This window comes from Camelina sativa, chromosome 5, assembly GCF_000633955.1.
Source record: "Camelina sativa cultivar DH55 chromosome 5, Cs, whole genome shotgun sequence".
Lineage (NCBI taxonomy): Eukaryota > Viridiplantae > Streptophyta > Magnoliopsida > Brassicales > Brassicaceae > Camelina > Camelina sativa.
The window spans coordinates 11,479,720-11,503,619 of NC_025689.1; the positions used below are offsets into that span (position 1 = coordinate 11,479,720).

At 37.9% G+C, this 23,900-nt stretch overlaps 2 protein-coding genes and 1 pseudogene across 3 annotated transcripts; 2 read left to right on the forward strand and 1 right to left on the reverse strand.

The window, feature by feature from the left end:
- Positions 120-8,224, forward strand: LOC104786554 (DExH-box ATP-dependent RNA helicase DExH6). Of its 2 annotated transcripts, XM_019245856.1 has the most exons (15): positions 121-453; positions 646-736; positions 1,179-1,509; positions 1,660-1,734; positions 1,851-1,895; positions 2,170-2,263; positions 2,388-2,446; positions 2,548-2,673; positions 2,910-2,962; positions 3,242-3,275; positions 3,722-3,773; positions 4,950-4,987; positions 5,067-6,071; positions 6,183-7,271; positions 7,366-8,224. In XM_019245856.1, exons 1-15 carry the CDS (start codon positions 339-341, stop codon positions 8,050-8,052), a joined length of 3,894 nt encoding a protein of 1,297 aa, XP_019101401.1. In that variant the 5' UTR covers positions 121-338; the 3' UTR covers positions 8,053-8,224. The 2 variants fall into 2 exon arrangements, with proteins under 2 accessions (XP_010510286.1, XP_019101401.1); XM_010511984.2 differs by lacking the exons at positions 4,950-4,987; positions 5,067-6,071 and adding an exon at positions 3,891-4,895 and having other exon boundaries at positions 120-453; positions 3,722-3,811.
- LOC104786557 lies at positions 8,382-9,739 on the forward strand (annotated as a pseudogene).
- Positions 9,851-12,346, reverse strand: LOC104786558 (pentatricopeptide repeat-containing protein At2g30780-like). Its single transcript, XM_010511986.2, has 3 exons — positions 11,934-12,346; positions 10,577-11,765; positions 9,851-10,483 (listed from the first exon to the last, which is right to left on the reverse strand). The coding sequence occupies exons 1-2, from the start codon at positions 12,192-12,194 to the stop codon at positions 10,668-10,670; spliced, it is 1,359 nt and encodes a 452-aa protein (XP_010510288.1). The 5' UTR covers positions 12,195-12,346; the 3' UTR covers positions 9,851-10,483; positions 10,577-10,667.

Here is a 23,900-nt window from a genome sequence, read left to right on the forward strand (position 1 = left end):
TTGGGAAGTTTAAAGGTTTTCGATTTTGGATTTGGGAATAAATAAATAAATAAATATGTGAATTAAAATAAATAAATATTTAAATCCTTATTTTTTTTTATAACTAGAGATTTTTTTGATCCTTGCTTGATTCCGATTTGATACCTCCTCCTCAATTCTTCACCGCCTGAAACATTTTTGTGCAATTTCCGAGAAAACAAAAATAAAGACAAAGAGGAGAAAGAAACTAGTGAAAGGGCAAAAAAGAAGGAAAGAAACTCATCGAACAAGGCTGCTGCTGCTCTTTGGAATCTCAGAAGCCGTAAGTGTTTTTCTCTCAGAGCAAACCCTAATAAGCGATGGGGAACAAGAGATTCAGGTCTGATAATGCAGCAGGGAAGCCAACTTCTGTCGAAGCTACTAGGATTTGGGCTTCTAAGGTTATCGAAGACTTTAGAGCCTCTGGGAATCAAGGTCTGTTTAGCTCCCCGGGAACCAATTTCTTCTTCTTTCGATCCTAATTGTTTCCCTTTCTGATTGATTCTTTCCGGAAATGGTTTAAGATTGCTTAGATAAAGCTCTGTTTGTGCTGTTGGAATTGGAATTGCGCTGCCTTTTTTTCTGTGTGGTAAATTGATTGGATTTTATTGCATTTGTGTTGTGTAGTTTACACGTTTGAGCATAATCTATCAAATAACGAACGTGGCGTGATTCATCAGATGTGCCGGAAAATGGGTATTCAATCGAAAAGTTCTGGGTGAGTCTCGCTGCTTTTTATTCTTTGTACTTTGTAGTGTTGTTCTCGGGTTTGAGAAAATATTCATTTTTTTTCTATGGAGAAAGTTAGATTCCTAGGACTTGAGAGCTCAGGGGTGAGTTACTGTCTTTACTGTACTTTGTAGTGTTGTGGGGTTTGCGAAAGTATTCATTTTTTCTATGACGAAAGGGTCAATGGCTAGGACTTTAGAGTTTGGGGTGAGTTACTGCCTTTTTTGTACTATATAAGTGTATTGTGTTTGAGAAAGTATTCAATTTTTCGGTGGTGTAAGTTCGATTGCTATGCTTTGGGAGTTCCGGGGGTGAGTTACTGCCTTTATTGGACTCTTTAGTGTTTTGTTTTTGAGAAAGTATTCATTTTTCGATGGTGTAAGTTCGATTGCTATGACTTGTGTTTCTAATTCTTGTGGATGCTTCTACAGGCGTGGAGAACAAAGGCGTCTTTCAATATTCACAAGCAGGCACAAAAATGGGAAGAACAAAGAAGCCAATGAGAAATCGAACAAAGAAAAGCTCAAATGTGTGTCATTTCCGCCAGGGGCAGATGCTATTCTACAGGATTTATTTACTCACTATCCACCTTGTGACGGAGACACTGCTGCCACATCATTTAACAAGTACTCCGGGCACTCGGGTAAACAAGGACAATGGAAAGATGATTTTTTCGCGAAACCAAAGATTAGCAGTGAAGAGATTCTAGAAAAAGTGGCATCTTTGAGTTCTAGACTTAAGAAGGACAAAGCTCTTAAGGAGGTTAGAAAACACCCAGTTGTTGAGATGTATTTCTTTTGTTTGAAAGGACTGTAATATTGATTCCTTATCCAGAATACAGACTGACAAGTTATAAATCATGCCAAGTAGCAGCAAGTGAAAGGAAATTCTTTTTGTTGATTTATGTTACAGATCGCGAAGCTGCGGTCAAAGCTTCCCATCACATCCTTTAGAGACGCAATTACATCTGCAGTGGAATCCAATCAGGTTCTGTTAACTTTTTGATATGTTATCTGCTAGAATTTACTAGTTGTATGGTTATGCTTGTGGTGGTGATATCCATTGCTCGACAGATTCATTATATATTCTTATTGCAAGTGCAGGTTATTCTCATTTCTGGTGAAACTGGTTGCGGGAAAACTACTCAGGTATTTGTTACCTTTTGTTTTGTTGTAGTTCAGTAGCTCTCCTAAGCAATTTTAGTTATTCACCCCTTGGGTTGAAAGGTCAGGCTGTCAACTGTCTGGTCAAGGGCTACATATTCACGTTATTTAAATTTTAGAGAATATGTTGTGTTATAGGATTTTGCTTAACGTGCGTATGTGATTGTGATATTAGACATGCAAAGAGCTTTCAGTTGAAATTGCCTTCAATTTTATCATTCTATAGGTTTCTCAAGTGCTTCCATTGTTTACGTTTTAGGTGCCTCAATATCTTTTAGACCATATGTGGTCAAGCAAAGGAGAAACTTGCAAAATTGTTTGCACCCAACCTCGTCGGATATCCGCGATGTCAGGTTGATCGTTTTTTCTTATTCAGCTATATATTCTTGTTGATCTCTTAAATTCAGTTTTAATCCACATGTACGCTGTATACTCCTTACCCCTTACTTACAGTTTTTTTTAATCCCTGTTTTGAAGTTTCGGAAAGAATATCTTGTGAAAGAGGTGAGAGCATTGGAGAAAACATTGGTTACAAGGTCAGTAATATTTGTAGGTAGACACTTGCGTTGTACATGAAAGATGTTTGTGTTTCAATGTTGTGGGCAAGTGCGCCATTGACTTTATATGTATATTCCAGGTTCGACTCCAAAGCAAAGGTGGAAGGCACTCATCAGTTGTATTCTGCACCAATGGCATTCTCCTGAGGGTGCTTGTAGGCAAAGGCTCTGTTAGCTGTGTTTCCGACATAACTCACATCATTGTGGTACTTAACCTATTTTAATTTGATTCGCTATCATGTGTTCTGTAAGTATGTGTTTCATACATATGCCGAGTATTGCAGGACAATGAAATTGCTTGAAAAACTAATTATGAATTTTGTCACTATGGCATGCCTTTTTGTTACTGTTTGTCATCCTAAATTCTCTACTTCCTCTCCTGGCTGTAAATTTGATTCTGTGGCTTTCTACATTGATCAGTGACCTGTATGTTACTTTGTAGGATGAAATCCATGAAAGGGATTGCTACTCTGATTTCATGTTGGCAATTATAAGGTAGACTTCTTTACCCTCTCAAACGTTTGAGTCATTTTTTCCTGCCAATGTGTTTATCTAACAAATTAAGTCTATGTGACCTAAGAAACTGATGTTAAAGCTATCATTCAATTGTTGCCGCACCATAATTTATATGCCCAATACTATTCTGGTACACATATATTTATCTTTCTCTGAAGCAGCAAGCAGCAAGCCATAGAAGAAGATAGTTATTATCTACTATTTTTTTTTGGTGTATGACAGAACTCAAATGATTTTGAGAGTTTTGTTGATTTGCAGGGACTTACTTCCGTCAAATCCTCATCTTCGTCTGGTTAGTTAAGCTTTTTGTTCTTCTTTGCTTTTCACTGCTATGGTAAACTTATAACAAGGGAACAAAGAGAAGAATCGATAATAACATCTTTTTTTCCTTAGTCTAAATAGAAGAGGGGAAAGAAAAGGGAGTATGTTTTGTATATTAAAGGTGTCTCCTTCCCTCCGGATAACGAATTAAGAAAGAAGAGACATCACTAGTTAGAAAATGTCTCTTTCGTGGTATTTATTTTGTGTGTTTGTGGAGTAAGTTTTTAAAAACAAGAATTTTCAAAGAAAGATACTTTGTCGAATGTTCACACTTCACAGAGGACAAGTGAACTCCGACAAAATTGTATACAGAGCCTAAGAACCTGAGATAGCTGGACTTGATGACTTGTTAAATGTTGAATATGGCCTAAGTACAGTACTGTATATCTTATTTTGTGGAAATTTCTGGACCTACAGATTCTCATGAGTGCTACACTTGATGCCGAGAGATTTTCGGGATATTTTGGAGGCTGCCCAGTTGTCCGTGTCCCTGGATTCACTTATCCAGTTAATTTCTCTTTCTCTCTTTCTCGAATATGGTAATTCTTTTGTGCCCAAATATAATCTCCTTGCTTTGTGTCTACAGGTGAGAACCTTGTATTTGGAGGATGTTCTCTCTATTCTGAAGTCAGGTGGAGATAATCATCTAAGCTCTGCCAACTTGAGTATACCAGACCACAAGGTTGATTTGACGGATGAAGATAAACTTGCTTTAGATGAAGCAATCATCTTGGCTTGGACAAATGACGAGTTTGATGCCCTCTTAGATCTAGTTTCTTCTAGTGGAAGTCATGAGATCTACAATTATCAGCACGAATCAACCTGGCTAACACCACTAATGGTCTTTGCTGGAAAGGGCAGGATCAGTGATGTCTGCATGCTCCTCTCATCTGGTGCAGACTGGAACTTAAAGTCTAAAGATGGTTTGACCGCATTAGAATTGGCAGAAACAGAGAATCAACTAGAAGCTGCTCAGATAATCAGGGAGCATGCAGGCAATACCCAGTCTAATTCTCAGCAAGGACAACAGTTACTTGATAAGTACATGGCGACAATCAACCCAGAGCAGGTTGATGTGAGTCTTATACTGCAGTTAATGAGGAAAATATGTGGCGATTCAGAAGATGGTGCCATTCTTGTTTTTCTACCTGGATGGGATGACATAAATAAAACAAGACAGAGGTTACTTGAGAACCCTTTCTTTGCAGATAGTGCTAAATTTGACATTATTTGTCTTCACTCGATGGTACCAGCAGGGGAACAGAAGAAAGTTTTTAATCGCCCCCCTCGAGGTTGTCGCAAAATTGTGCTTGCGACAAATATTGCTGAATCAGCAGTTACCATTGATGATGTGGTTTATGTGATAGATAGTGGCCGGATGAAGGAAAAGAGCTATGATCCTTACAATAATGTTTCAACGCTCCAATCTTCTTGGGTGTCAAAAGCAAATGCAAAACAGCGTGAGGGTCGTGCAGGCCGCTGCCAACCTGGTATTTGTTATCATCTCTATTCTAGACTTCGGGCAGCCTCTATGCCAGATTTTAAAGTTCCTGAAATTAAGAGGATGCCTGTAGAAGAACTCTGCTTACAGGTACTGCTTCTCTCATTTTGTTCTTAGTTAATAGCAATTGGCTCTATGNTGGAGGCTGCCCAGTTGTCCGTGTCCCTGGATTCACTTATCCAGTTAATTTCTCTTTCTCTCTTTCTCGAATATGGTAATTCTTTTGTGCCCAAATATAATCTCCTTGCTTTGTGTCTACAGGTGAGAACCTTGTATTTGGAGGATGTTCTCTCTATTCTGAAGTCAGGTGGAGATAATCATCTAAGCTCTGCCAACTTGAGTATACCAGACCACAAGGTTGATTTGACGGATGAAGATAAACTTGCTTTAGATGAAGCAATCATCTTGGCTTGGACAAATGACGAGTTTGATGCCCTCTTAGATCTAGTTTCTTCTAGTGGAAGTCATGAGATCTACAATTATCAGCACGAATCAACCTGGCTAACACCACTAATGGTCTTTGCTGGAAAGGGCAGGATCAGTGATGTCTGCATGCTCCTCTCATCTGGTGCAGACTGGAACTTAAAGTCTAAAGATGGTTTGACCGCATTAGAATTGGCAGAAACAGAGAATCAACTAGAAGCTGCTCAGATAATCAGGGAGCATGCAGGCAATACCCAGTCTAATTCTCAGCAAGGACAACAGTTACTTGATAAGTACATGGCGACAATCAACCCAGAGCAGGTTGATGTGAGTCTTATACTGCAGTTAATGAGGAAAATATGTGGCGATTCAGAAGATGGTGCCATTCTTGTTTTTCTACCTGGATGGGATGACATAAATAAAACAAGACAGAGGTTACTTGAGAACCCTTTCTTTGCAGATAGTGCTAAATTTGACATTATTTGTCTTCACTCGATGGTACCAGCAGGGGAACAGAAGAAAGTTTTTAATCGCCCCCCTCGAGGTTGTCGCAAAATTGTGCTTGCGACAAATATTGCTGAATCAGCAGTTACCATTGATGATGTGGTTTATGTGATAGATAGTGGCCGGATGAAGGAAAAGAGCTATGATCCTTACAATAATGTTTCAACGCTCCAATCTTCTTGGGTGTCAAAAGCAAATGCAAAACAGCGTGAGGGTCGTGCAGGCCGCTGCCAACCTGGTATTTGTTATCATCTCTATTCTAGACTTCGGGCAGCCTCTATGCCAGATTTTAAAGTTCCTGAAATTAAGAGGATGCCTGTAGAAGAACTCTGCTTACAGGTACTGCTTCTCTCATTTTGTTCTTAGTTAATAGCAATTGGCTCTATGCGGTGAGCCATTCGTGTATGTGTAATCTTTTTACTGATCGTTGTGCTTCAATAACATTTTCAGGTTAAGATACTTGATCCAAATTGCAAAACTAATGATTTCCTTCAGAAACTTTTGGACCCGCCTGTTGATCAAAGTATTGCAAATGCCTTAAGCATACTACAGGACATCGGGGCCCTGACACCTCAGGAAGAGCTGACAGAACTTGGAGAGAAATTTGGTCATCTCCCAGTTCATCCTTTGATTAGCAAAATGCTTTTCTTCGCTGTATTAGTAAACTGTCTGGATCCAGCACTTACTCTGGCATGTGCAGCCGACTACAAGGAACCATTTACGATGCCTATGTCGCCAGTTGAAAGACAAAAAGCTGCTGCTGCAAAACTTGAACTTGCGTCACTTTGTGGAGGTGACAGTGATCACCTTGCAGTTGTTGCTGCCTTTGAATGCTGGAAAATTGCAAAAGAAAGAGGTCTTTCGGCAGAGTTTTGCTCTCAGTACTTCGTCTCTCCTAGTGCTATGAAGATGTTGGATCAAATGCGTAGCCAACTTGAGTCGGAACTTAAAAGACATGGGATTATTCCCAACGATATTTCAAGCTGTAGCCAGAATTCGCGTGATCCCGGTATACTCCGTGCTGTTCTAGCAGTAGGATTGTATCCTATGGTGGGAAGATTGTGCCCAGCTTTTGGTAATAATCGAAGAACTATAGTAGAGACTGCTAGTGGTGCCAAAGTTCGTGTGCATTCACTGTCAAACAACTTCAACTTGTCGTCGAAAAAGTATGATGAATCTTTGGTTGTTTTTGATGAGATCACACGTGGAGATGGAGGCATGCACATAAGAAACTGTACTGTTGTTCGGGATCTTCCTTTGTTACTTGTCTCAACAGAGATAGCTGTGGCTCCTACAGTGAGCAGTGATTCTGATGATAGTGATGAAGAAGAAGAGGACGAAGAAGGAGGAGCTAATACTAATGCAGACGGAATGGACATACATGAAGAAGATAGTAGCAGTGGAGCGAAAATGATGTCTTCACCTGAAAATTCAGTCAAGTTGGTAGTTGATCGTTGGCTGCCTTTCAGAACCACAGCCCTTGAAGTTGCTCAAATGTACATTTTGCGGGAACGACTAATGGCGTCTATTTTGTTCAAGGTTAGTTTATAAATTTACACTTAAAACTATACTCCATACTTAACGGGTTCTTATATTTGATTTGGATCTCTAACCGTTTATTGGCATGTTATAGGTAACACATCCACGTGAACATCTGCCGCCTCATCTCGGAGCTTCTATGCATGCAATAGCTTGTATTCTCTCATATGATGGTCACGCGGGACTTTCAAATCCACCGGAGTCTATGGGACCAAAACATTCGAGGACTGAGATGTATGATACCGGTGGATGGGAAGAGAAACCAAGCTCTTTCCTAAACTCTCTCTTTTGGTCTCTGAGTTTGAAAGAGAACAAGCATTTTAGTCACACGAACAGGAATCGGCAGCATGACTACAACATGGCTCCAACAGAAGCTGCATCGATACCTAGGCAGCAAAACAAGCAAAGAAACCCCAAATCAGCCAACAATGCTGATTTGGGTAAGAAGAAAGGGAAAATGTTTGTTAATCCCACCAATGGGATTAACCAACCAGAAGCTGCTTCTACGGCGAAGCATTCAAAGCAAAAATCAGCCAACAGTTCGAGTTCGGGTAACAAGAAAGAGAACATGCCTTCTGATCAGGCCAATGGATATAAGCAACCAAACGCACCTCCAAGAGGAGCTGCTGCGTCAGTGGCTAAGAATCAAAGCATTAAGAAAAACAAGACCAGGTCAGGCAACAACTCAGATTCCGGTAAGAAGAAAGAACTGTATGTTCCAAAGGTTGATATCCATAAAAGGCAGCGTGAAGACAAAGCAGAACATAAGGGAAATGCATGAAGAGCTAGTGCTTTTGGTTTCGTTTTGGGTCCCTTAAAAGCAGAGGAATTGATGTATAAACAAACAAGTTATGTTTTGGATGGTTCCTCCATTTCACTATAATGGTTCTTGTCCCAAAGTGTTTTTATTTATTAAATCGTGAACCGGACTTTTTACCGGTTTCATGTCGCTCTAATCTTTCCCTATCAAATCGTTTGCCACAGTTTCTTTCTAGACGGAGTATTGTTGTTTACTCATAAGTCATAACTCATAAGGACTCTTCTAGCAGTTTCATTTTACTTCCACGGAGATCATAACTATTACAAAAGTCATTCAGACCAAAATGATCAGTGCCACGTGGCACGATGGAGAACCTATACAACCTTATCCCGACATCCAAACAGAAGATGCTACATAATCGAAAAGTCACTACCATCCAACGAAACACTCTTTTCTTAAACTCCATACTTGAAAGCACTTTCATCACTTTGGTCTTTAGGTTGAAACAAAAAGAGGATAGCAGAGAGAGAATGTCATACAGCGTCTGCTTCTTGCACCAGAGTGCACTTGCCTCCTCCGTGGCACGATCATCATCTTCCTCGTCGTTTCGTCACGTGTCCCTCTCGAGACCCGTCCATTTAGTAGTATGTAGAGCTCAACAGTCTCAGGAAGACGATAACTCCGCCATCTCCCGCCGTCTTGCCCTCACCTTCCTCGTTGGTGCTGCTGCTGTCGGATCCAAAGTCTCTCCTGCTGACGCCGCCTATGGTGAAGCCGGTATGATCTCTCTTTCTCTCTATACATGTTTATCATATCAATGAGAATCATGAAGCAAATCTTGAATATTGCGTTTTGCAGCAAATGTGTTTGGTAAGCCAAAGAAGAACACAGATTTCATGCCGTACACTGGAGAAGGATTCAAAATCCAGATCCCATCAAAGTGGAACCCAAGCAAAGAGATTGAGTATCCAGGACAAGTCCTCAGGTTCGAGGATAACTTTGACGCCACCAGCAATGTCTCTGTCATGATCACTCCTACAGACAAGAAATCCATCACTGATTACGGCTCTCCCGAACAGTTCCTCTCTCAGGTTTCACTCCATTTCTATAGCAAAGAAGTTCAATCAGATGATAATCACCATTCACCACAACTACGACATGTTTCTGGTTTCTGCAGGTGAATTATCTCCTGGGAAAGCAAGCTTACTTCGGCGAAACAGCCTCTGAGGTAATTTCTTTTTCAAGTTGGTGAAGGAAATTGTTGAGTTCAAACAAGAACCAATACCTTAAAAGAGTGTTACTTGTCTTTCTGCAGGGAGGGTTTGATGCAAATGCAGTAGCAACTGCAAACATCTTGGAAACATCCACACAAGAGATTGAAGGGAAACCATACTATTACTTGTCGGTTTTGACAAGAACAGCTGATGGAGATGAAGGTGGAAAACCCAACTGATAACAGCTACTGTGAATGGTGGAAAGCTTTACATATGCAAAGCACAAGCAGGAGACAAGAGGTGGTTTAAAGGAGCTAGGAAGTTCGTTGAGAATGCTGCTACTTCCTTCAGTGTTGCTTGAATCTGAATAATATACACTAACCAAATGCTCTGTTTTCTGTTGTCTTCTTCCTCATTGTCCCTTGTATAAAAAATGGATCAAGGAAACAAAACAAGCATTTGATAACTATGAATGAAGATTGTTCAAGTCTCTAGTCGTTAGTCTATTCTATTGTGATGACAGCTTCAATTTTGACTTTCATAAAAATATTGCTTATGAATCTTGTGGATCTTTATGATTGACAAATTTAGAGTAATGCAAAGAATTGAATGACAAAGAAACAAAGAATCATAATAAAATTTCAAGCTCCATGGCTTATTCGTGAGAATTTGTAGATTAAGTAAAGGAGATCCACTATACGGAAACATTATGTGTAGCTGAGCTATCATTTTCCTCAAATTTACGAACATGGATCAAGCTAAACAACAGAGCAGTATGCCAATGTAAGAGTGTTTATAGCCTAACAACACAAAATTTTACTAACTTACTACAATCTGGAAACTGGACCCAGAGATGGCCGAAACAGAGAAACTCACTGCAGCAGTTTTTTCTTAAGGAAATAACTTTACTTAGCAGAGCCTCCAAAAACCAAGAAAATAATAGCTCTTCTAATCCTATCAGTAACACAGGCAAGAAAAACCAGAGAGGGCAGGCACTGTTCTTCATGGCTCACATCAAATTTGTTTTACTGTGGTTTCTTATACTGAAACCGTCTAAAAATCTGCCATGGAAATTTTAAACTCTGCCAGTAACATGTACAACTATGGCAGAATAGTGATGGTTAAATCAGTCATGACGGAAAAAGATTTGTGCGTTCGTCTCATCCCAAAACCCCGGTGACAGATTATGGAAGCCTAGCCAGCATCTTTTATCCAGCCTCATTGGGCAGTCCTACAACCTGATATATCAAAAAGAGACCAAATGCTAAGCACAACACCCTGGTAAGTCACTATAAATAGGAGACTTATGCAAAGGCAGAAACAGCACTAACCATTTGATACACTGCTTGGTCACAGCCCGCCCTTGATAAAGACGCTGAACAAATCGAAACAACAGAATCCTTTGCACAAAATGAAGTGTATCTACAGCCCACGTTTCAGCATCTTTCCTTTCACTTTCTCAGCATCGGACTCCATTCCATGGGCTTTATACGCCTTATGCATAATGGCGAACGTTTTAGTTACAAGCCCATAATTAGTCTGTGCCATCTCATTTACAACACCTTCCATTTCTTCAAAGCGTTTTTGGGATCCATACAATATGATCTTACAGTGGTAAAGAGATCTGCATAGTTTCCACCCAGCAGACTCAGCACGCTTGACAAAATTAGCAAGATTGTCAACTTCATTACACCTGAAGTAAGCTGCAGTGATCGCCCGCATGACATCCGATTTATTAACACATGTCTTACGCTCAAATGCCTCGTTGATTTTATTCTCCATTGCTTCCAAAATGTCTTCTTGAGCATATAGTCGAATCAAAAGCACATTCAACCAAGGAAGATATTCCTCCCCAGAGAGAAGACTCAATAACTTTTCAACCTTTTGGACTCTACCCTCAACAGACGTTTTACAATATGCACAGATCATGGCTCTGACCAAAGGACTATTGTTTACACCAACGTTATCTTTAATCACTTCATACATTTCTTCCATCTTTTTCAAATTCCCAGAATTTGCATACCCACGAAGCATTAGCTGATAAGTGTCACTGTCAGGCTCAACTGGACCACCCTGCATTTCTTGGAAAGTAGCTTCCATTTTACCCCAATTCCAGGCAGTAACATAACCCGCAATTAGAAAGTTGTAAGTAAACGAAACCGGAGAAAGCTTCAGTTTATGTAATTCTTCGAAAGCAGCTTCCATATTCTTCACCATCAGAAGCCGACCATAAACAGATATTAGAATATTATAGGTCACAATGGTCGGAGCACAATGCGTTTGCCTAGTGAAATCTTTAAACAGTGACTGACACTCATCAGCAAAACCGTTCCACATGTACACACTCATCAAAGCATTGTAAACTGAAGCTGTTTGAATCCGTTTCTTAGCAGCCTCATCGAAAAGATAGACTGCAAGGTTTACATCCCTAGCTCTACCAGCAATCTTGATTCCTTTCGCATACTCCTCCGATGTCAAAGGGATACAATAATCCTTTTGACTTCTCCTCCAATCTAAAACCTAAAACATTAACATAACATCAAAACCTAAGACACAAACTTAACATTTCCTGAATCACAATACAATGTAGTTCAATCTATAGCAATGTTTAGCTCAATCTATAGACAGGGCAAAAGCAAGTTTCGAACTTTTTGAAAACACAATTAGATGAAATGAGAAGAAAGGAACCTGAAGAGCCAAGTAATGACGAGGAAAGAGCTGATCCATAAGCTCAATGATTCCAGCAACATCACGATAGCTTCTAAACAACCACTGGCCGTTCTGATCCAAAAGGTTCTGGAACTTCTCCTTACTGTTACCAATCGTTAAAAGCTCGTCTTTCAAAACCGAAACCTTTTGAACCAAATCAGTACGTTGAGCTGGTAAGCTAGTTACACGGGAGAGTTTGCCGATAAATTCAGTGCTGAGTTTCACAAAATTAGATGTCATGGATCACGACTGAGAAATAATAATAGCTCCGGCTTAATTTAATAGCGCAGTATCGGATCTGAGGAATCTGCAAATCTGTGCAAAGCCCCCAAAAATTAGGGTTTATCGTAGGAGGAAGAAGAGGAAGAAGATTTGATAAATGCTGTTTTGGGCCTGAGGCCATAATGGACAATGGCTGTGAAATTGTGAACTTCGGTTTAAGTATACGGTTCAACCATTTACTATAATCGAATTAAAATGTAAGAACTCGATTAATTTATGATTTATCACTTACACAGTTACACTTACTGTAGTTTTAATCAAAAATTTAAGATTAAATATAGAATAGCTTATTAGTTAATATGTGAACCCAATTTTGATATCAAATTGGATCACTGGTTTTGATGACTTTCTTCACAAGTTTACCGGTTTAATTTAATTTGGACTCGGTTAAGTAAACGATTCCTGGTCGGAACGGTACGATCGGTTTAGTTTTTAAAACCATTGATTTTGTGGAAGTCTTTGCAAATTATTATATGTTTATAGAAATCTACAAACTATAGATATATAAAGATTTATGGGAATTATAACGTTTTAACAAGTTGCAGCTAATGGGATTCCGCTACAATAAGCAGCCATAGTTTGTTTTCTCTGTTAAAGGGCTTACTAAAGCAGCCTTAGTTTTGAACCATACTAGTCATAAAGCAATTTCTACTTTTTCTTTAACAAAACCAAAAAAATAAACATTTTCTACTTTTCAACGTGCACATACAATTGTACAGTCCTTTATCAGCTAGTCGGCTATACCCAAGTAAAAGTTGATTTGTTTGCTATGTAAACTCTCAAATGAACAACTAATTAACCTACCCATAGAAGCTTCATAAACATGTTTATATTTCGTATGGTTCACCGTTCACGGCCACCAACCCTAATAGTGTACTCCTCAAAATTTGAAGATATCTTCCATGTTCACTTTTGTTATCGTTGAATTATCATTAAGACTTGATTTTTCTTGCACATGCAGGTGGACTCCAAATAATAAATGTCTACATCTGGTGCACATTAAATGTCTATATGTCTCCAAAGATTCTAGACCAGCTCATGTCCATATCAGGGGTGGTCGTACGGACCCACTTTAGAGGTCGTACGGACCCACTTTAGAGGGCGTAAGTGTTATCGCTTTGGGGGCTGAAGATGTTGCGGTTGTTTTTTTTTGGTAAAAGATGTTGCGATAAATTCACTATTAACATCAAATGAATTAACATCTACAGTTTCATCATGTTTTCTTTAATCTTTTTAGTGGTGTTGACAAGTATATCGGAAATTTCATTTGGTTGAGTTCTTATTCGTTACTACTCTACGAACAAAAAAACAGATTCTGGTATTTCTTTCTAACACGTGGTATTGTCACAGTTCAGTTGGTTTGCTACGATTTAGTTTGTTGTACTTTTGGTATCTCTTCGTATTATTGCATTTATTTCTTGCATCAAGACTAATCCGGAATTTTTAATTAACGACATTAGATTATTTTTTTATGCAGAAATCTAAGAAATATATAGTACTAAATCACTAGTAACTACCTCTCATGCATGATTTGAGACTTAGTGTTTTGGGAGATCTAGAGGCACATGCATGACGGTATACAAGAAAATAAGTCCATTGTCACGTAATATTTCATCATAATAATTTGTTTTTCGTCACAATAAAAATATTGTTACGAATCTGTGACATTTGGTGAATGGTTACAATACAATTGTCACAAATATTTTATAGTCACTAAAACGTCATACGAGTTGCGACTAACTAATACATATCTATTTTGTCAACAAATGTAACGATTTGTAAACGTATCGAAAATGTCACAATTGCTTACTAAAATTATTGTCTGAAATACGTTTTATTTCATGACCGAAATTAAATCACGTATCAAATTAGTCACTATTTACGACGCTGCTGTAGTCTCAAAACGTCACACTTAGTGACCTGTTAAATGTCACTTTTCCATCACGGTTACTAACTAAGAACATATATCAAAACTGTCATTCATTATCACAAAACTTTAGTCTCAAATCGTCTCTGATGATTACAGAAAATTGTTGCTAATTAGTCAAAAATATCAACTAAAACATCGTCTCAAAACCGTCATATGTTGTGACCAGCATAACCGTTTTAAATAAGTCACAAATAATAACCGTTTTAAACAAGTTATTTTCCTCTCCATCTATGATTTGTTTCTTGTACAAGTCAATTATTTATTATTTCATTACAGTACTCTTGTAGATTTGTTCCTTGTTTCAGTCACTTATAAACCATGGTGTTTGGCAATTTAGAATTATACAATAGTTTGCGCAAATTTTTTTTTTTTCATTGTAGCTACAAAGCTTTCGGTGGTGCTTTGTTTTTTTACATCTTTCGGTGCTCTGTTTTTATAATCCTACTATATTAATTGGGAAGTACAAATATGAAACTAACCTTATATGTGTAAAAAATTACATTCAATTGCCATTAGAAAAACTTAATGAAGATTAATAAATTAATTAAATAAATATAATTAATTAAAAAATACATAAATAAAATAAATTGTAGAAAAGTAAAAAAAAATCTATTAGAATCAAAACTAATCCATATTAAAAAAAAATTAACAGCTAATATTTTTAAAATCTAATCAAATAAAATCTACAACTACAAATTTTATCCTACTATAGTAATTGAGAAGTACAAATATGAAACTAACATTAAAATGTGTATAAATTACATTCAATTACCATTAAAAACTTAATTCAGATTAATTAATTAATTAATTAAATAAAATTAATTAAAAATGAAAATCGGGGACACATCAAATAAAATAAATTGTAGAAAAGTAAAAAAAATCTATTACAATCAAAACTAATTCATATTTAAAAAAAAATTAACAGGTAAGATTTTAAAAACCAAATCGAATAAAATATACAGCTACAAATTTTATCAAAAAAAAATTCCACCATATGTTAAAATTATTACAGACAAGAAAAGGAAGCCACCAAAAAAAAACAATGAATGTTGTTTTCAAACAGACTTTTTAGAACTTTTACTAGCTACTGGCCGACTCATTAGCCAAATTCCTACATTCGTAGGAACCAGGACTCGATCCCGGGTGTGATGGTGCCTTCTACAAATGGACTTACCTCCTGCCACTGAACTAAAGTCACTTCACAGTTACTCTTTTTTACATGTTAGTAAAGATTGTGTTTAGTTGACAAAGGTTTAAACAATTTTATTCATTACATACAATGTTTTATTGACAGGTTTTCAATAAACATTTTTAAATTACAAAAGTTATAATATAAGCAAACCAAATTTTTAATCATAAACTATTATAAATAACATTATATAAAATAAATTATTACAAATTTTTATTAAAAAAATATTTAGCCCGCGGTTCTCCACGGGTTAGTACCTAGTTTAGAATTAATTAAGCATGCTTCTCGTTTTCTTCTCGTTTGCTTCTCGTGAGTCTCTTAATAATTTGACTAACTAATAATTAATTAATGTTAATGTTTCCATACAGATTTCACCTCTGTTTTTACTGAAGGGCAACAAGATGAACCAGGTACTATATCTCACTATTGTAGATTTTGAGGTTTTGATTTGTTAAAACCATCTTTTATTGTTTAGTACTTCTGTGCAGATTCCAGATGATAGTCTTGAACCATTTTCTGGTAAATACTTTTTCACTTATCCTCTTGTAGACCTTGTTTTCTTATTTTAATATTTTTGGTACTAATTTATGTTAATCCATGTTTTTTCTTTTTTAGAACCTCCTGATATACGTAAATGGTTTCCAGACTATGTGTATGAATCGCCAATGTTGGATTCAAGTGATTCTTGTTTTGATTCGTCAATTCCTGAAAGAAGTGAATGTATAAAGGAAACAGAAATGAAGAAAGACATCACAAGATTGAAAGTGCATTCGATGTTTGTCCTACAACAATATTGCTAAATACTTTTGAACCAATTTTTATCTCTATCCAGCTGATATTTTATTTTTCTTGTAGATTACAGAACTAGATCACCTCATAGTTGACGAGAGTGACATAGAGGAAGATAATAATACGTCTAGTATTTTTTGAAAACCTGCGAGGAAGCAAGATTATAGAATAAGAACAGATAATCAGAATAGCACTACAACAACAACCATTAAATCAGAAGTGATTTCTTTGAAAAGCCGAGTCAATTACCTAGAAGATGAAGTAAAAAATTGCATGATCTTATTAACTCTTTTTTTTTTGGTATGAATGTTAAATTATATTCACCAAAAAAAACAGTGGTCCAATAAGGTTTACATCTTAGAGAAATTTTTGAGCATAGAACAAAAATAGAAGCTTAATTGGGGTGTGTTTGGAACCAATACTGAAGCCCACTCTCAAAGCCGGAGGTGGTAGTCAGTGTAAGCAATCGATTACGCACAGTCTTGGAGATGAAAGTGAAGAGGTTGGATGCCGTGGTTGGAGCTTCTCCATGTCGTCGAGCGTTGCGTTCCCGCCAGAGACCATGAATAGCAGATTGAAAAGCATATCGAAGGACAAATAGATGAAGCCGAGGTGTTGATGAGTCCAGAAGCAGAGGAACCAGGGTTGGCCAGTTACAAGTGAACCTGCAACCGAGTAGCCTGTCCGCCAGAGCAGACCAAACTGACGAGTAGTAAGCGCAAGAGAAGAAGATGTGGTCCCGTGTTTCCCCATGACCCTGACAGAGGACACAAGAACCATTTGCAGAGGCATTCCATCGAGTAAGTTTGTCACCAGTAGAGAGCCTATTGTGCAGAGCCAGCCAAGGAGTGAAGGAATACTTAGGTGTAGAATGAGTGAACCAAACTCCTACTGACCAGTTACAGGGAGAGTTTGGTTGTCTAATCAAACACCAAGTATCATGCGATAAAAATTTACTCTTAAAAGATCCATTTTTCCGCTTCCAGAGGGAACGATCATGGCCTTGGAACTGCACTGAGGAGCGGATAGAGTCAAGGGCGTCTTCAATGTGGTTGAGAATGTCAACACGGTGTCGACGTCTCCGGTGTGTCAGAGCCACTGCAACTGTACTCTGCAGCGGGATCCCCATATTAATACAACCACGTAACCCGACATGGTCGAAAAGTTTGCCAAGAGGAGACCAAACATCGAACCAAAAAGAAGACTCATGCCCTGTTTTAACCTCTTTCCGATGTAAGCTTGTAGCAAGTTCCCAATATTTCAAGATCTTCCGCCACATCCATGAACCACCAGCACTCTTCTCATTGACAGACCATAAAGAACCAGAGCGGAGCAAGTTACATTTGACCCAGTTAACCCAAAGGGAGTCACCAGCAGAGAGAAGACGTCAAATTAACTTCAAAATGCAAACTACATTGGTGTCACGTAACCAACGAAGCCCCAGACCACCTTTATGTTTTGGTTTGCAGACGTCAAGCCAAGCAATATTTGCCTTTTTCGAGTTTAGGTCCGGTCCTGACCACAAGAAAGCCGAGAAAAGACTGTCGATCTCCTCAAGACACTTCTTTGGCAAGCAAAATGCAGACAACCAAAAGTTGGTTAGACTAGAGTGCACGGATTTGAGGAGCTGAAGTCTGCCTGCAAAAGACAAAAACATGCCCGTCCAGGAGGTGATACGTTGGCGAATTCGTTCTAGGGGTGGCAAATAGTCAGCACGTGTCATAGAGCGAGTTAGGAGAGGGAGCCCCATATACCAGACAGGAAGAGAACCTACTGTAAACGGGAAGTGCTGGAGAATATCATGCTGATGTTGTTGAGAGAAACCGGCCATGAAGAGGGTTGATTTCTCCAAGCTAATGTGGAGACCTGAAACAACGGCAAAATTATCAAAAACTGTAAGAGTTTCCTCAACTGAACGCGAGCTCCCATCTGAAAACACCAAGATATCGTCTACAAAACAGAGATGCATGAGCTTCATTGTTTTGCAGCGAGGGTGATAGCCAAGGAGATGAGCAGTTGCAGCCTTATCAAGCATCAGAGATAGCACATTCATGCAGATGACGAAGAGATACGGAGACAGAGAGCAGCCCTGCCGTAAACCCCTAGTGCTCTGAAAATATCCAGCTAGCTCCCCATTAACTTGCACAGAGAAAGATGCCGAGGTGATACATAGTTCTATCCAATGGATAAACTCCGGAGGGATGTTAATAGCTTTGAGGATATTGATTAAGAACGGCCATTGCACTGAGTCAAATGCCTTGGAGATATCAATCTTCATCATACATCGAGGAGAAATGGATTCTTTATGGTAATCTTTAACCAACTGTGAAGCAAGTAGCAGGTTTTCCATCATGAGCCTATCTTTAATGAAAGCGGACTGGTTTGGCGCGATGAATGAAGGCAAAAGAATCTTCAGCCGGTTAGCAATGATCTTCGATACAACTTTGTAAAGAACATTACAACAAGAAATGGGATGTTAGTCCTTCATCTCTGTTGAATCAGTCTTCTTGGGTATAAGAGCGAGAATAGTTGAGTTAACTCCTTTAGGCAGGAAGCCTTTAAAGAAAAAGGATTGAACCGCAGTGACAAAATCCTTACCCACTATAGGCCAGGCGTGCTTGAAAAACTCAACGGTGTATCCATCCGGTCCTGGTGATTTCCCTCCGGCCATCTTAAACAGAGTTTGGTGAATCTCCTCCTCAGAGACCACCTTTAGTAACCCTTCAGAGTCAGATATGGAACAGCGGAATGGTATCAGATCCTCCAACTACTCAACACTCATATCCACAAAATCTGTTGGAGCATGAGTAAGGAACTCCATAAAGAAACGCACCGCTTCTGTTTTGATTTCTGACTGAGTTCTGGCCACAGAACCATCAGGACAGAGGACCTCGCGTATTGCATTGTGGCTTTGTCTAGCTTTAACTGCATTGTAGAAGTATTTATTATTTTTATCACCCACTAGTAACCAGTGTAGCTTGGAACGTTGCTTCAAAAAGCTCTCCTCCAAATCAGAAACATGGCTCCAATGTTGGAAAGCCTGGTCCTCAGCCTCCGCAGATGCAACTGTTGGATTTGAAAGCGTAGCGAGCTGACAATCACAAAGAGCTTTGTGAGCATCCGCTGCCTGCTCTGAAATCCTACTTAGCTTTCGTCGTCCTAAGGACCGCAGTAGTGGTTTCAACTCCTTGAGTTTTTTGGCGAACCGGTACAGAGCAGAGGTTGAGTGGAATAGTCTCTCTGACCCATCCCCAAAGGTTTGGACTGTTGGCAGAAATTTCGGACAGGACAGAAGGGCGTTTGAGAACTTAAAAGGTCCTCTTGGTTTACTAACCTGAGCTCCCATAGAGAAACGACAGCAAAGATGATCAGAGCATCCTTCCGAATCAAACACACCATAAGCATCAACGAACTGGCGATTCCATGCGTCACTAACCAAGATACGATCTAATTTCTTGCAAACTTGATCAGCATCTCTCTTATTTCCCCAGGTAAACAATGGACCATGGGTAGGCATATCGGTTAAAGAACAATGACGTACAAGATTCTGAAAATCTCGTATACCACAAGTCACATAAGGGGAATGATCATAATTGGAATGTTCCTCACCATCCAAGATTTCATTAAAATCACCAACCAGTAGCCAGGCCTTGTTAGCAAAAAGAGGTGAATCGAAATGATTCTTTAGATCCTCCCAGAGCTCTTTCTGTGCTTCCGCCAGGTTGTACGCATAAACAAAGGAGACAAAAAACTCCATATTTTGTCCAGGTAAAAGGATAGAACAAGTGATAATTTGACCACTCTTGAAGACTGGAGTAAGTCTCACATCTTCCTTCCACACCACCCAAATCCTCCCAAGAGGATTAAATTCATAGTTAGTAATTGATGACCAACCACGGAACACAGAGGATATGATCCGAGAGGCCTAATCTTCCTGGACACGCGTTTCCAGCAAACATCCGAACTGTAAAGATTCAGTGTGTACCCAGTCACGAACAATGGAATGTTTCTTAGATTTATTGAATCCGCGCATGTTCCAGGAGAAACCAGACATCAATGACGATTACGGGAGTTCTTCTTGTTCGATACGCCAGGAGGGAACCCCTTAGCTTGCTGAGAAGAAGACTCCGAAGTAGTCCTTTGCATTTGTTTTGTTTGTCGAGGCAACGAAGCTCTTAGGGGAGCCTCTGTCGCAGGGACGGGCTTGCCCGGATTAGGAGCATCCTTGACTGACAGTGCCGTAGCTGGTTTCTGATGATCCACCATCTCAGTGTCACCCACATCCTCAGAATTGTCCAAAACAGAGAACCGAGAAGTCCCTAACAGAGTGTCGTGGCCACTTGTGGAAGAACTTCTGACTTTTTCAGCACTTTTACAACCCTTCCCGGGGGAAACAACAGACCACCCAGCAGCAGACTCATCCTGAGGTGGGAGTGTTAGTGTTGCACCCTCTGCTGCAGTCAGTTGAACCAGAAGCACACGGGGGGAACTACAATCTCTTGAGTTTTCTTGGGAGAAACTATTTCACCCTCTTCAACAACATTTCCTGGAGCCTTCAACGGGGACGTTGGAGAAGTGGCAACACACCCATCAACAACATGCCCCCACATTTGACATCGAGAACATTTCGGTGGTAACCATTGATAGGAGAACTCCACTGTTATAGTCTCCTCTTTTGTCAACTGGAAACAAAACTTGGTAGGCAAGTCTTTCGTAAGATCGACATCCACGAAAACCTTTGCTACATCGAACTTACTGTAGAGCTCAGTATCCGGATGCAGTCTAATAGGATTACCTATTGGACTTGTTAAAAAACCAAGTCCCTTCCATGAAAACAGAGAATGGGGAACATTTTTCAGAGTTACCCACAGGGGCATTGATGAAATCACTGGCTGCGCATCTTCTGGGAGAGGTGACCACTTAGTCAGCATCATAGGCACACCTGCAATATTCCACATTCCCCTACGTAGAACTCGCTTTCTCGTAGTTTCATCCCTTATACGAAACTGGACCGAAGTTTCAGAGTTTTCATACACATCAATTCGAACTGACTTATCTCCCAATGGCCAAATTTTGTTGACAATCACATGGATCTTAGCAACATGTGGTGCCGCAGACGGAAACCTACCCACCAAGAAATCATCCCATAGTGGAACCGAGTCAGTAAACACCTCATCAGGAACCGCAATTGTTGGAACACCTTCGATAACATTAACTTGAAAATCTTGTTTCTGAAGCGATGGTCGCTTATTCACCACGGCTGCATAGGACTGCTGTTTGTTCTGTGTAGAGGACGCATCCTCTTGAGAAAGACCAGATGAATCCGGCTCCGACATGAAGCCACACCGGCGGTGGCCGTCACACTAGCCCTAGCGTGAGAAATACTCTGGAAACCCTAAAATCGCCAAAAAATCGCACTTGCCTTATTTAAAAATCGCACTAATTTCGTGGCAATTTCTCTTTGATATCAAAGGTATATTATGTTGACTATGTATTTTGTTTATATTTAGAAAATTATTAAGTGGTAGACGATAGACATGAGATTAACATTCTATTATTTATATCCATGCTGTTTCAGGAATTAAGTGGAGAACATGAGATGGATGGACATGAAGTAAACCTAAAATGAATGTTTAACTAAAAGTTAAATAGTTATCTACTTTAAAATAATATAAATTTTTTTAGTTTTAAGGAAATTATGCAATGTTAACGATGATGATGTAATTGACTTATTTTATAAAAGTAAGTTTTTAGTTATTAATCTATATTTTCCTTAATACAATACAATGATCATTTCTATATTAAAATGTCACAAATGTGTGACAAATAATTTTGTATGTCACTATTTGTGACAACATGATTGTAGTAAAACCTTCACATTTGTTACAATTAATAATATCGACGCTATTTAGTCACTAATAGAGATAATTTTTGATAACGATTTAATTTGTAATAATATTGTAACAAAATAATTATGAATTTATGATTGAAAATTTTTGTCACAACAAAGTAACTAAACAATCACAAATTTGTGATTTCATCTCAAACTAACGTGACAATGACAGCTTTTTCTTGTAGTGGTAAACCATATCATAGAATTTGGGAAGTGCAAACCAATAACAAAGCTTCAATGTAAATGCAAAAGCTTAAGTCAAACCACCAGATTTCGGGCAAGGTGAAAAAATCAAAGACGCTTGAATTTTATGAGAGCTTAGAGTTTTAAGAATATATTCATATACACTCTTGACTCTTCTTTCATGAGACGAGATAAATTAATGGGGAAGTTTGACATTTTTTTTTCTAGAAAATTCTACGTTTTGTTGTTTTTGTAAAATACAAAGGATGTTCATATGAATGTTGTAAATCTTTACCCGTCATATTTTTATGAAATTGGATCAAAGGCGTACAAAATAACAACTAACACTAATGCTAACAGAATAACAGAGTAATAAGAAATTGTCTTTGCAAACTAATACTATAATTATGTCAAAAATAAAAATCAATAGTTTTTGGGCAGAGAAATTAAAGGTCTTTCCTTTAATCAAAAAGCTGAAGCAAAGTTTCGGAGAATATCCTTAGCAAGTGAGTCTGCTGCCAGACTAAGGATAGATTGAGGATTCAGGATATCGTGTTTGAACCAGGTCAAAGATTTTTCGTATTAATCTCTTTGATAAGTTGAAAAGGAAAAAATCAATATTAAATGATCTAAAACGTGTCATTTTCACAAAAATGGACATATATATATATAACAAAATTAAAAAAGAGATTGAAAATAATACAGTTATTATTAAGGCATAAGTCTTGCTTAGATACATTATTTTGCTTATTTCTTACACTTTCAGAATTTTAGGCATTTCAAAATTAAAAATTTATAATGCTAACAGAAAATATATAAAACTTTCATTGATATTTTTGTAATAAGTATACTGGAAAATTCTTAAGTGTAATGTCAAAATATAAAGGTAATTTAAAACATTTTAAGCAATAAAATATATATAATTCATTCTTTTGACGTTGACATTCAAAATTTTATTTTAATTGGTAAAAGAGAAAAAGTTCTACCTCGAGTGCGTCATACAATTGAATAAATTATAACGTAATCGCAGAGAATATATGAAAAATACATGAGGCATTTTGGTTTACAAGTTTGACTGACCCATTCAACAAATTTATTATGTCGGGTAAGTTACTTCACTAGAGTACTAGTCGCCATTTTGATTATATTATTAATACTTCTTCCGTTTTTTATTATTTATCATTTTAGAGATAAATTTTTGTTTTACAATATTTGTCGTTTTTTCTAATGCAAATATTTAGTAAAAATTCTAATTCTATTTAATTTTATTAACATTTTGATTAATTAAAAAATTAGAAAATATATTAAAAATGGATAAAACAGAAAATTTAATGGTTTTTTAATCTACGTGAAACAACTTTAATAAAAAACTGAGTGAGTATAACTTAGTCGTTGTATAAGCTAGTCAAACTTCCAAATCAAACTCGACATATTTAATTTATATGATAAAGTCATCACATATTATTCACAAAACTTAATCTACTCTTCTTGATTTATAATATCATATAAACATGTACGACGTTATTAGGCAAGTATAATATTTCAAAAATGAATTTGAACAAACACGCTATAGATAATAACAAAAAAAAAAAAAATTGGTTTGTCAACAGGAAAATAACCAGCATGTAGCAGAGTGGTTCTCTTAGTAGTTCACAAAAAAAAAAAAAAAAAAAAAAAAAA